A 12648-nucleotide genomic window follows, 5' to 3' on the forward strand; every position below is an offset into this window, starting at 1 on the left:
AGCCGAGAAATGAACAGAACCTGCACAGGATAAACGGCCAGAACTAGTGGGGGGGTGAAGGTCAGATTAAATGGGCGAGTTTTCAAGACAGGCGTAACTATCTCTAACGACTCTGATCGTCTTACGAGCAAATGTAAGGCGTTTCGAAGCTTGAGAACTGCGCAGTTGTAAACAGCCCGACCACCCCAGGAACCGAGCTTTAACCTCGGGGTCTTTAGAAGAAGGCGATACGGAGATATTGGGCACTTCCTTGGAGAGTCAACGTGCGGACCAGTTCCTGTAGACATTGCGCGAGGCCACGTAATGATCTGGCCCAGGTTTATGTCGTACGGACCTCCACCACCCGACAGAATGAGCAGGTGAAAGCTGTCGTTTGTACGAGTGTTTAAACACATTCCTACGCAGGGAGCTGGTAGGAACGTTGGGTTGCTCGGTCAATGGCTAGGGTCAACGGCGGCGTGGTGTATTCCGCAAATATACCCGACTGTGGGGCGGGCACAAGCCAGCGTGAGTAGGTTAAACGTTGAGTTTTATAAGGGCACCACGGGGTGACCAGCCCCTCCCCACCCAGCCCCACCCCTCCCACCCCCCACCCAGCCCCACCCTCCCCACCCAGCCCCTCCCCACCCTCCCCTCTCTACCCAGCCCCACCCCTCCCATTTTTGGATGCACGACGGACGGACGGACACAATAATCCCCTGTGGGCTGGTGTAACCAGGAGGTTCCTACCAGTACTACGCAGCCAGTTCGCGTTGCTTGAGGTCACCACTGAGCTGAAGAACACTACTCGCAGCCAAAGTTATCAATTGTATGCGATATCTGAATTACTGAATTGTCAATAATTGTTAAATGTGGCCAGAGTGTTGCTCTTCGACGTATTATTGAGCCGAAATATAATAAGTGGCGCATTTAACGCTTTTCATGTGACAATCTCGTGCGTTGCCGAAATAATATTTATTATCATGATGCCAACGCGATGGAGTTCACACTCCGTCGGTAGCCTTGACCGTGGTGCTTAAAATGAACGTGCGGGGAACAGGCGTACCAACGCTTTGACATACTTGAATATGAAAGGCGCTTTATGAAGTAAGACATTATTACGATCGTCACGCGCGGTGATGTTTTGTTGTTGTGACGTCGACGGTGCTCGTGCCGCCGCTGCCGTGCGTGCGTGGTGGGGTGGTGGTGGTGGTGGTGGCGTGGTGGCGCAGCACCAACGCGGAGCTGGCGCTGCAGCACGGCGCTCTCCGCGCCGACTACGAGCGCCTGCGGAGCGAGGAGCAGGAGAAGAGCAGCCGCCTTCACGAGCTCACGTGGGTCCCCCAAGCCCCCCCCCCCACCCTCCCAAGCCCCCCCCCACACAAGCCCCCACCCAAGCCCACACCACAAATCAGGAGGACGTGGGTTCGATCCCGACCCTGGCACCTGTGTATTTGGGGTTTGCGTGTCTCTCTCTCTCTCTCTCCCCCCGTGGCCGCGTGGGTTTGTATCCGGGTCCTCCGGTTTTCCCCGTCAGCGTTTAGAATCGACGTCAGGCGTTTAGAGTGGTTGGCTGCCGCTCTACATGTCTACATGACGATAAGCCACTGTCATTGAGCTATCGTTTGTGACCAGGCCGCTTCTGGACAAGAGCTAGACAGCTCGGTGGGCCTTCCCATGTACAATAAAAATTGTTGAGTTTAAAATTTAGTTCAAGTTGTTTTCCCTTCTAGTGATTTCACAATTCAGCATATTGTTAAAAACATTTATTTTTGACCTTTGATGCAGAGGATGGTGGGGGGGGGCTTAAATATTTATTTATATTTGCGTGCCATATTGACACGAAATTTGTATTTTTCTGAGTGGTAGCACACTGCACTGTGGAGATTTATTTTTATTATTACGGCTATCAGTGGTTCCAATGGTATCAGTGGCTAATTATTATATATCTCAACCAGTCAGGGCCCTGCCCCTTTCATCGAATCATAACCTCCAATTGTGACCGTTCATTGAATGGCAAGGTAGGGGTGGGTGGATTGTTAAAATCGCTTTGTTCATAAACACGATTAGAGCACGAGTTTGTATTCGCTGCTTCACGATTAATATTCGCCTGCCCTTCGTAGGTTGGTGCATGACCGCAGGAATCAAGCTCAGCAGGACCTCAAGGAGCTGGAGGAGACGGTGGTATACAATTAGTTTATTCGCGTTCAACTTGAAGCTCCAGTGTTGTTGAAACAAAGCGGGAACCCAAAAGAGACCGGCATCGGCTCATTTGAAAGAGTTACAGCTGCTGCCAGTAGGGAGCATTGAATGCCGCAGGTGTATGGGGCAAATTGTCCTCCCCGTGATGCGTTTCGTCCGTCCCATCGCAATGTGAATTCTGCTGAAGGGTTTGAATCGCGACGTTTTGTTTCGTGGTAACATTTGTTCTTGGAGTTGTATTTAGTGTCGAGGTTTACTGCAGCTATTCACAAAGGCGTACGTTCCCAAGATGCTCGTGATTGGCAAATTTCGTGGACAATCTTGATTTGAAGCTTTCGTGACTGCAGGAATCCCTACTCGTTGGTTCTTTCGGTAAAGTCACGTAGGTAGAAAAAATAATAGATCACGACGTTTCGATCGCCACACAAGCAATCCTCCCACCTGAAGACGATTGCCTCCCACCTGAAGACGATTGCTTGTGTGGTGATCGAAACGTCGTGATCTATTATTTTTCCTACCTACGTGACTTTACCGAGAGAACCAAAAAGTTCGTGGATAACGGCATTAGCCTACGGACACCGTACGCGCAACATCTGCAGATGCTTCTAAAGCATCGAAGTTCCCTATCTCTCTCATCACTTTCTCTCTCAATGCTGTCGTGTAGAGTTCCAAACGCGATTCGCGGACATCCAAAATCGCGGATAGCAAGTTGGTGAATCACGAGGGAATAGCTGTAATTCCAATTTAAGTAATTTGCGGTGGAAGTTTCAAACTTAGCAAATTTGGAACCTGACGCCGATGGAAATTCGATGGATTGTCACGTTTCAGGGTCGCGCTTCAATTTCAAGTCGATTTTTAACATTGTGCTGCCACTGCGTGCCTTACTAGCGGTCGCAGATGTCACGTGAATGAATTACACAAAGTATACGATTATAAAAAAATAATTTAATCAATTAATCGAGCATTGGTCAGTGTGATGATGTGTGGAAAAACAACCTCCATGACCAGCGCACAGCAAAGGTCGAGACCTTTTTTTCCAGCAGTGGAGTTGACAAGGGCTTTCAATAATTATTCTTAAACGGCAAATGGATTTACCCTTCAATGTCTTAAGTTTGGACAAGCCTGGCATTCACAAGTAAAAAACCCCATTGATTAAACGCAACAAAACTGATCATGCAGGCAACGGCTGAAATGAAGAAAGTTTATTATATTTGAATACAATACTTGTTAAGGATTAACATCATAGAGCGGTCAATAGATATACATTCGAGTAATTCCGTTTAACATAGTTGCCACCGTGCCACGTGGGCCCTGCTATTTATGACCGGCTTGGAGGGGGATTTATCATAAACATTCCTCTCCTCTTGCCCGATTGGACACCGGTCCATGTCAGGAGTCTTCGTGCGGCAACCTGTGAAATTGCGGATGGCTGGCTTGGGTATTGCCGCTGTGCACACAGTTCATTGCTTTTGTGTCTTGCCCCCCCCCCCCCTTCTCCTGGCAGGCTAAAGAGCTGCAGACTCTGCACAACCTTCGGAGGCTGTTTGTGCACGATGTTTCCACCCGCGTTAAGAAGGTAACGGGCGAGGGGGTGGCATGGCGGCTACGAGGTCAGACCACCAGCTGGGATCCTGCGTTCTAAACTAAACTCACATTTTCATTTTACCAGGCCAAATACACAACTTGGCTACCGTACGTCCGACAGCGTACGTAGGTCGCTGTGAATATCCCAGGGCAGCGTGCAAGCAAAACATGCCACACGCACGCAATCTGCTGGTCTGCCATGGGGACCTCTTTTGCCAGTAGCCAGTGTACTGTACACCCTAAGTGATCACCTCGTTGTTCACAAGCAGTAAACAATTATTGTTTTACAATTTTTTTTAGTTTACCAGGTAAGGCCCACTGAGCTATAAAACTTTTTTTCAGAAGTGATCGGGTAACAAATGATAGCCCAACGAAGTGGCTTATCACGTGTATATGTATAGCAACCAAATACTCTAAAATGCACGTTGTTCCTAAATCTGGAGGGAAAAACCGGAGGACCCGGAGAAAGATCCACTCAACCACAGGATGAACAATGCCACCGGTTCAAATCCAGATGGCCACCTCTGATTAAACCGAGTTCTCAGTTGAAGAGAGTTTATGCTCGGAGTGGTCACCAATGAATGCTAAAAAAACTACTATAATTGGCCAAATGTTGTCACGTCACGTGATGGAATTTGCCTATGAACCAAATCATCTGTAATGCATCATCCAATCTGATCAGTTCCAAGAAACCGCACACGTTTGACCCTTGATGGTGTTTTGATGGGGTGACCACCACGCATCGTAGATGTCAAGCTGTGAGGCTGCATTGTCAGCAGAGGGCGGTGCAGTAGAATCCATTGTTCTGCAGAGTTAAAGCTCTGGCTAGCTGGGCTATTCGGAGGGGGTCCATGGTCTTGGATGGCTGAAGCTTCTGGCCATCAGGGAACGCATTTAAAATAAATTTAAACAACAAACAAACCCATTTGTATTTGAGCATCTTTGCTTGTTTCTTGGTGATAAACTAATGTCTCCTTCGCAAATTTGTCTCCACGTAAAAGACAAAATGATATCTTACGCGACACATCGGCCGCCATAGCCTACTGGGAGTCCGTTTCGGCAGCATTGTATCAAGACGAGCAAACTCTGGGCCGGTTCTAACATTCAGGGTCTCATCAGCTTGCTTGAATCTGTTCGTGAACTGCCCATCATCTTAGAGTCGAGGACCCTGTCTTTACAATGTGGGGTTCAAGTTTGTCAAAATGACACCGTGATACATCAACTCAAATTAATAATGAGCGTCGTCGTCGAGAATATAAATAACGAAACAGGCAAGCAGACAGTGTACCCTTCACATATCTGTTTCCACGTAAAACATTTTAACGATTTCTTACACATCCCATTAGCCGCAGGGCCTTCTGGGGGTGCATCATTTCGGCAGCATTGTTTCAAGACAAGCATTGGTGTGCAGAGGGTGCTGTGAACACCTTCACCAAATGGTCAACTAAGCGTTGAGGAGGCCCTCATCCAGCAGTGGATTAACAATGAATCCGCGATGGGATGTCTGCCTCGTCCTCCGCCACTTCTGCAGATGTCGGGGACGGACCCGATGGAAAGTGCGGCCAACGGAACTCACAAGATCGGCTTCCTGGAGTCAAACCTGAGCCAGCTCACATCTATCCACAAGCAGGTGTGGACTGTGCTCGTGAGAATGTTGCATTTTTTTTTTACTTTGTATATGTACCGTTTTCGGAAGAAAATAAAAACTTGAAGTTTATCCAGGGCTCAAATAATCGTTGGGACCCTACTCATCGGTGGCCTACAGATAGATCACTGTGGAGAACGCCTCATCTTGTCACACCTCGGAAGCCAAGCAGGTTCGTAGCAGGATAAGAGACTGCTTCGGGAAAACGCCGAATGATGTGGGCTTAGGCTTCAAGGGGGGCCCGTGAGGTGGTAGTACAGCAGCCGATTGTTAGATCCATCTGTGCGGGGGGTGTGTGTGATGATGATCGGCAGCGGTGGCGAGATGTTAACTACCTCGCCTGGTATACAGGCATTCATGGGTACGATCCCGACCCTAACACTTGTTTTTTTAGTTTGCTTGTTATCGCTTCCCGAGAACACGTGGATTTTTTCCCGCGTCCTTTGCTTTTTCCCCTGCACATTTAGAAACGGCATGCGTTTTAGAGTATTTGGCTGCTGTAAATTTCCACACGATAAGCCACTTCGTTGGGCTGTCATTTGTGATAGCCAGGTCGTTTCTGAAAAAAGAGCTATATAGCTCAATGGGCCTTACCTGCTAAAATAAAGTTTTAAATAGTTTAGTTTTTACATTTGAGCCGGTGTTCGTCCGTACATAGCCAGCCGTGCTAAAAATCGATGAACCCTCCGCCCCCCCCCCGCCTCTCACCGCGACAGCTGGAACGTGACAACGCCGACCTGCGCGGGGAGCTGCCGCGTCTCGAAAGGCGCCTGCGGGGCACGGCGGAGCGCGTCCACTCGCTGGAGGGGGCGCTGGCCCAGGCGCGCGAGAGCGCCGTGCGCGAACGCAGCCGCCACCAGCTGCAGATGGAGCGCATCAAGGAGAGCGTGCGGGCCAAGGGCGCCGCGCGGCGCGCCAACGCTCGTGAGTGGCGCCACCCGACCTGAACGGCTGCCCCCAGCACATCTGGGCGGCGTTTGGTGCCCAGTTGATCCCCCCCCCCCCCGCGCTCCGATTAGCTCACCTCCGAATAGCACCGTTGGCTATGTACGGTGCGAAAGAAGTTCAACATGCCAGAGACGCCGAGTTGGGAAGTGAGCGGACGGTAGTCCAGCACGATCCATCGAGTGCTAGTCCAGCACGATCCATCGAGTGCTAGTCCAGCACGATCCATCGAGTGCTAGTCCAGCACGATCCATCGAGTGCTAGTCCAGCACGATCCATCGAGTGCTAGTCCAACACGATCCATCCAGTGCTAGTCCAGCACGACCCAGTGATAGTCCAACATGATCCATCGAGAGGTAGTCTCGGCAACACGACCTGAACTACAAACCCCCGCGACCCATGCGCCATGGGGGAGGCCCTCGCCCAGCTGTGGATCAACAAGACCAGCGAACTCGCCCACCGCAAGCGCAATTGTCGATTCCGATCCGCGAAATCGACGCGTCACGGCTTTGCCTACTACCAAACTGCGCACATTGATGAAGCTGGTTGTAGTTACTGGCGAAACGTCGTACTCGAATTGTTAATGTTGTGGGTTTACTCTCCCACACACTGGTGCACCGGCGTGCTGTACTAGTGACGTATTGGCATGTTCTGTTTACATGACAAACCTTACTCATTAGGCTGTGTTGGGTGGCGGCGGGTTTAACGACACATTTATATATTCATCAGATGGAACCTAAAAAAAACGTATTTTGGACATTTATATATTTACGCGATCTAACCCAAAAAACCTGTTAGTAGGGATGATATTGGTCGTGAAAGTCTCCTACGTGTTAAACTGCACGGTGTTTTGTTGCAGCTAAGCGCGTGCAGCCGGGTCAGCCTCCGTGCACCACCGCCATCCGCGGAGGTGGCGCCCTTGTCGTGAGCCATCACATCGCCGTGCGTGGAGGTGGAGGAGCCGGAGGTGGTGCTGGAGGAGGTCGCTGGTAAAAAGCCGCATTGTCGGCATCGCCACAGCGACACGGGGGGGCGGCGACTTTGGCGAGCTGTGGCACGTTTTGCCGTTTAGTTTCGGATGATTGCGGTTCGAGCCCAGCGGCCGCTCCGGTTAATACTGCGGTGGCGTTAACCGCGAAATACCACGAGACAACTGCTTTGCGGTGGACGTGAAAGATCCCGTCACGATATTGGATCCTTAGTCGGCCATGTGTGCCGGGGGTCATGGTCCAAATTTACCGGTTTCGAAAAAATGTACACGCACATTTACAACTATTTTTTGAACTACATTTTCCTTCCACAGGGCACAGTGGTATTTAAGTAGATCCCATGAAGAGGGCCTTTGTTCGGGCAGTTCCCACAGTACGTCAGTTATGAGGCTGCACAGTGGGATAAACCTATTAATGATACCCAAGCACACACCTTGTACGTTTGCCGAGGTCTGGCTGTCCACCCAGACACCTGGTTATTGTGAGATGACCAGCGAGGGATGATGATGATGGTAGTGGTGGTGATTTAGACGGCTCGCCAGAGTAGATTGTGTTGTAACAATGCCTTTGGTTTGCTTCTCCCATCTTTATCCGGCAGCGTTAATCCAGAGACTGACGATGCGGGGAGCTAGTTCCTTCCGGCAGCCTTGGCGACACAGTCAAGGTAACGGGATGAATGGTCTGTCCACATGGGGTTCGTGGCTGGCTTCTGGGACATCTGTGAAAAGAGCTTTATAGCTCATCCGATTTCTCCAATAGAAATATTCTGATTCTGATAAAGATTCTGATGCCCTTGGGCACCCGATGATTCACAGTCAGATGGTTGGGAGTTCAAATCTAGGTGGGGGGGACCAACTTGGCCAAATAGTATTCGAGGGTAGATAAAATAGGTACCATTTTGTGGAAGGCAACTTGCTAAATCAGCACCTCCCTCCTCCCTCCACACCTACAACAACCCCTCCCTCCCCTTACCTACCCCTCTTGGTCCACCAGTTGTCTGCCACTGCTGCCACCTATTAATCCACCAAACTTGCCAAAATATATGTTGATGTGGACCTAAGACCAAAAGGACAATGAGGCACTTAAGGAAATGCTAATGGGGCTTTTCACGTCTTGTTTGAGACTTGTATCTGAACGTTGTTGTTGTTTATTGTTTTCTTTTGTTTGCTTTGTACAGACGACGTTGCATTGAGACTCAAGCAGAAGTCTGGACATTCGTAATCGCACACCACAAAATCGTGTGCGTGCGTGCAAACACACACGCACACACACAGATCCTTCATTCAATACCCCCGTACCCTGGGGAAGTTGAAACAATGGGGCAAGTTTCTCTGTCCATGACCCATATCGTGGGGTTAAAGTGTGGGTGCTCCGTCTTTCTAAGCGGTCGCGCCAGCATGGAAGAGTAGGCCTAATACTACTAGAGGGACCTCTGGAGCTGCCGCTTAGTGGAGGCCGTTCTGTGAGCAAAAAATTGCAGGGCTGCATCTTGCGTTTCTTTTTGGCCTGGGGGCACATGTTAATGAGCTCCTGTCAAGTCCGGCATTGACGCTGGGAGCTTTATCACGTGCAGTACACACACCTAGCCACGAGCGCGGATTTTAAAGGACCGCAATGCACCACACATTACTTTTTTCAGGCCGAGTCAGTCTAAACTAAAAACAATTAAACTTTTATTTCACGAGGCCAAGGCCCACTCTGAGCTTTATAGCTTTCTCAGAAGCGACTTTGCCACAAAATAGCTCAACTTAGTGGCTTGTGTGGAAATTTATAGCAGCCAAATACTCTTAAAACGCATATCGATTCTAAATAAGGCAAAAGCCGGAGGACACGGAGAAAAATCCACGGGACCACGGGAAGAGAGAAACTTGCATTCTTCAAATATACAGCAGGCTTCAGGGTCGAGATGGAAACCCACGACCTCCTGCATACCAGGCGAGGCAGTTAACATCTCACCACCGTCGCGATCCAGTGGGAGGTTCAGAGGATGTTTTAGACGCGGATCGTTGCATGCGATCACGAGCAGGAGTTGAACGCGGTTCTGCAGAAATTGCAGCGCCCTCGCGCAAACCACCACGGCACACCAACACCAACCACGAGTGCCGCCCGTCGACATGCTGCGCGAACCGCGTGACGCGTGTTGCGGTGAGACGATGTGCTCCGCCTGGCCAAACAAGCGCAGTAGAAAAAGGACAAAAAAAACACGCGCGGGTTTTGTTCGGTTTTAAATGTTACTGTATCGTGAAACATTTCTGACAACGTAGCAATATAAATTAATTGTTGTGAGAAATATGCCAATTTGACTCGAGCACTTGCCTTAATAATTGCCGTGATGATTTTCCAACCCAGTTTAGTATTTAAGCGATGCGATAAAGATGCGTCTGCGCACGATGACATCTGCACGGTTGCGAGGGCTCTTCCTGCTTGAATGTCCACAAAACATGAACTGGACATCTGTGATGAGCTTCACAGCTCAGATCCCCCCCAGTCTACAATCAAGAATCTGAACATCGGAGAACTCTTATTGAGTTCTCACCAAGGGTGGGACCAGGGGAGCTTCCCTTGGGCAACTTAAACTTCTCATGCAATCTCAGATCTGTGCATCACGAGGTGGCGATCGAACGGCGATTCATCAGGTTTCGCCACATTTACACTGGAGTGCTCGCGATAATTAAACGCAACTTGTATAACGCGCGTTACGTTTCCACGATTCGAACGCATCGTTCGAAAGAAACGTGGGAGGCAGAGGAGTTCAAGTTTATCCTAAGCCGGGTCTGAACAGGTGAGCCTCAACAAACGAGAACCTTTAAGCTGTCGCTTGAAGGGTGGATGGTGATCAGACGCAGAGAACGTGCAGCGAGTTCTAGATGACTGGAACAGCTATAGAAGCGTTGCTCAGCCAAGAGCTCGGCTATATATTAAAACAATGCTTAACGTTGCAATTGTGTAGGAAAATGCCTTTTTTCAATTCCGCCGATCTTGTTTTTTACAGAAATATTTTGCCAAAGAGGCTGACAGTTTACCGTTTTTCGTAACCCCATACCACATCAGATCGCCCAGAAATGTGCCCAATCTCATTTAGGCCTTGGATGCCCAGAAAATGTGACCTTGGATCGTGCGGAGATGGGTGACCACCATGCACTTCCTATGCCTCCATGTCCTCTGCTTCTCACCTTCACAAACCCGCAATGACTTGCAAGGTGAAGTACGGTCAGATAACCCCCATGACCTGCACGGTAGTGGGTGGCTCTCATCCAGCAGTTGACTGACAAGATAGCTGTACAAAGCATGTAAATGCCACACAAGAGCCACGCAGATTCATCTGACACACAGTACTCTGGTTGAAAGGCTTAATGTTACCTGCCTGCTCACAATTCTCAATGTTCACAACTTAATTTGGCAAAACTGCACAATCTTAATTTTCCACTTTTGATGTCAATAACTGGATGCATAAACTATAAAACTCAAGAAATCGGGGTTTAGGTCACATGAGAGCCCAGGGTTTGAACCAAAGAATGTGTATTCTATCATGTACGCGTAATGTGTTTTTGTTTGCCTCGAATGTATGCTTTTGAATTCGTCATTTGGTGTATTTATCTTATTCGGTGATCCGTGTGATTTTTTTTGTTCGCGAGCAACATTTGGTTTTGCTGTACGGTGTTTTAATTTCGTAAAATCAGGTCTCCATTGAAAAAGGAGAATTCTCAACGGGCTCCTGCCTGGTTTTAAATAAAAAGTCACCGGTCTATCAATTTATCTCAAGTGCCAACCGTTGTTTGCAAGGGGTCGAAGCAATATTTTTCATAACATTTAGACCAGTGGTTCTTAACCCCTTTTCTGCAGCATGCACCCCTCTGGTTCTCAATCGTTAGAACATGCATCATGTTATTAAATACATCGGTGTGGTTAAACAACGTATGTTGTTACTTACGTGCCCCTGCTTAATTTGTGTTTGATTATTTACCTTCTAAAAAAATCTGGCCACGTCTCGCGCCCCCAGAAAGGGCATCGTATCCCAGGTTAAGAACCACCGATTTAGAACATTATTCTCCAACTATAAGCCAGAACTAATAACCCACCACAGCCAATCAAAATCAAGTTGTCACGTAGGCAAATATGCGAGTTGACTTGGTTTATTCCGCAAAACTGGAATGTTGCAAAGCAGAGTTTGGTCCACACTAGGTGGCAGCACTTGTACATGGACTCTGTAAAAAACACAAAGAAATGTAATTGCATGACGGTCCGTCTTGGTAATTTATCTAAATTCAAGTTGAGAGAATTAAAACAAGTGCAAACCCAAAATAATAAGTGGGTTGTGTTTGTTCCGTCATTGTGATCGCTAGACGCAACTACATTCTATCACAGAGGAAGTATCGACAAGTAAAGCATCTTGGTCTAGATCCAGTCCTGTGGAAAAGTGGAACCTGCACCTTAGGCCCACGTGCCAGAGGGGGGGGGCCTAGGTTATACATACACCCTGTGTAGACCGGCAGGTCTCTCTCAGTTCTGTCTAAACAATAAAGTGCCCGGTACATGCACAGCGTAATCCCACTCGAGCCAAGACCTTTGTGCAAGCACTGTAAGTGTTGAAAGAAGTCACTTTAAAAGTGTGAAGCACGTCCATCAGCCCCGCTCAAGTTTGCTAATCCCTTTAGTGCGAGCGGTCAGCGAGCTTGTAAATCGGCGATTAAATGTTTTGTCACCACTGTGTTTCGAGTGTTTTTTTTACCTGCTTACTCACCTGTAGGGGGCATTCCCTTTATTTCAAATCAAAGAAAGTTCACGTTTGTCCCAGGTCAAATTTGCACGAGTCGCTGCTCATCCCTGGTGGTCCCGAGCCAGGCGGTGGAAATTCCACATTCCTTTGGTAGGACCCCAACTGCTGTTGCTCGGCTTCCTCTATCAGGATTTGGACCTCGCGAACGTAGGCGGTTGTGGTTCGCACCATGTATCACAACACCACCTTTTAAAAATTGTATTGTAATACAATGTTTATGTTTAACTTCTTTTGCGCCGTACATAGCCAGCCATGCTGATGTGCGGGGTGAGGACAACAGCTCTAAAGAAATTAGTTTTTTTTATCAAGATTAAAAAAAGTGCATAGCTCCAGGGGCTTCCTAATATCGGAAGGAAGAACGTTCCAGATGGCCGCAAAAGCGCATCAGAAAGCGCCACGCGATGCAGTGACCGTCTGGTGGATGGCCAGCAGCCACAAGCCGCCGCTGCGAGGGCCACCAGAGTTCACGTGATGGTTGATGCTCTTGGCGAGATCCGCAATGACAGAATACAAAGACAACAAGGACT

At 48.7% G+C, this 12648-nt stretch overlaps 1 protein-coding gene across 2 annotated transcripts in view; it reads left to right on the forward strand.

Moving 5' to 3' along the window:
- The window catches only part of LOC133349726 (kinesin-1 heavy chain-like), a 42618-nt gene extending 30595 nt beyond the window's left edge, over positions 1-12023 (forward strand). For both annotated transcript variants that reach the window (XM_061563420.1, XM_061563421.1), the window contains exons 21-28: positions 1212-1313; positions 2103-2163; positions 3686-3757; positions 5297-5395; positions 6127-6334; positions 7215-7344; positions 7943-8008; positions 8522-12023. In XM_061563420.1, the coding sequence (XP_061419404.1) occupies positions 1212-1313; positions 2103-2163; positions 3686-3757; positions 5297-5395; positions 6127-6334; positions 7215-7344; positions 7943-7976 (706 nt within the window). In that variant the 3' untranslated portion in view covers positions 7977-8008; positions 8522-12023. The remainder of the gene's footprint in view (positions 1-1211; positions 1314-2102; positions 2164-3685; positions 3758-5296; positions 5396-6126; positions 6335-7214; positions 7345-7942; positions 8009-8521) is intronic.
- Positions 12024-12648: the final 625 nt, after the last annotated feature.

The sequence above is a fragment of the Lethenteron reissneri genome, chromosome 31, assembly GCF_015708825.2.
Source record: "Lethenteron reissneri isolate LAM-NWPU_2019-01 chromosome 31, ASM1570882v1, whole genome shotgun sequence".
In the NCBI taxonomy this organism is placed as follows: domain Eukaryota; kingdom Metazoa; phylum Chordata; class Hyperoartia; order Petromyzontiformes; family Petromyzontidae; genus Lethenteron; species Lethenteron reissneri.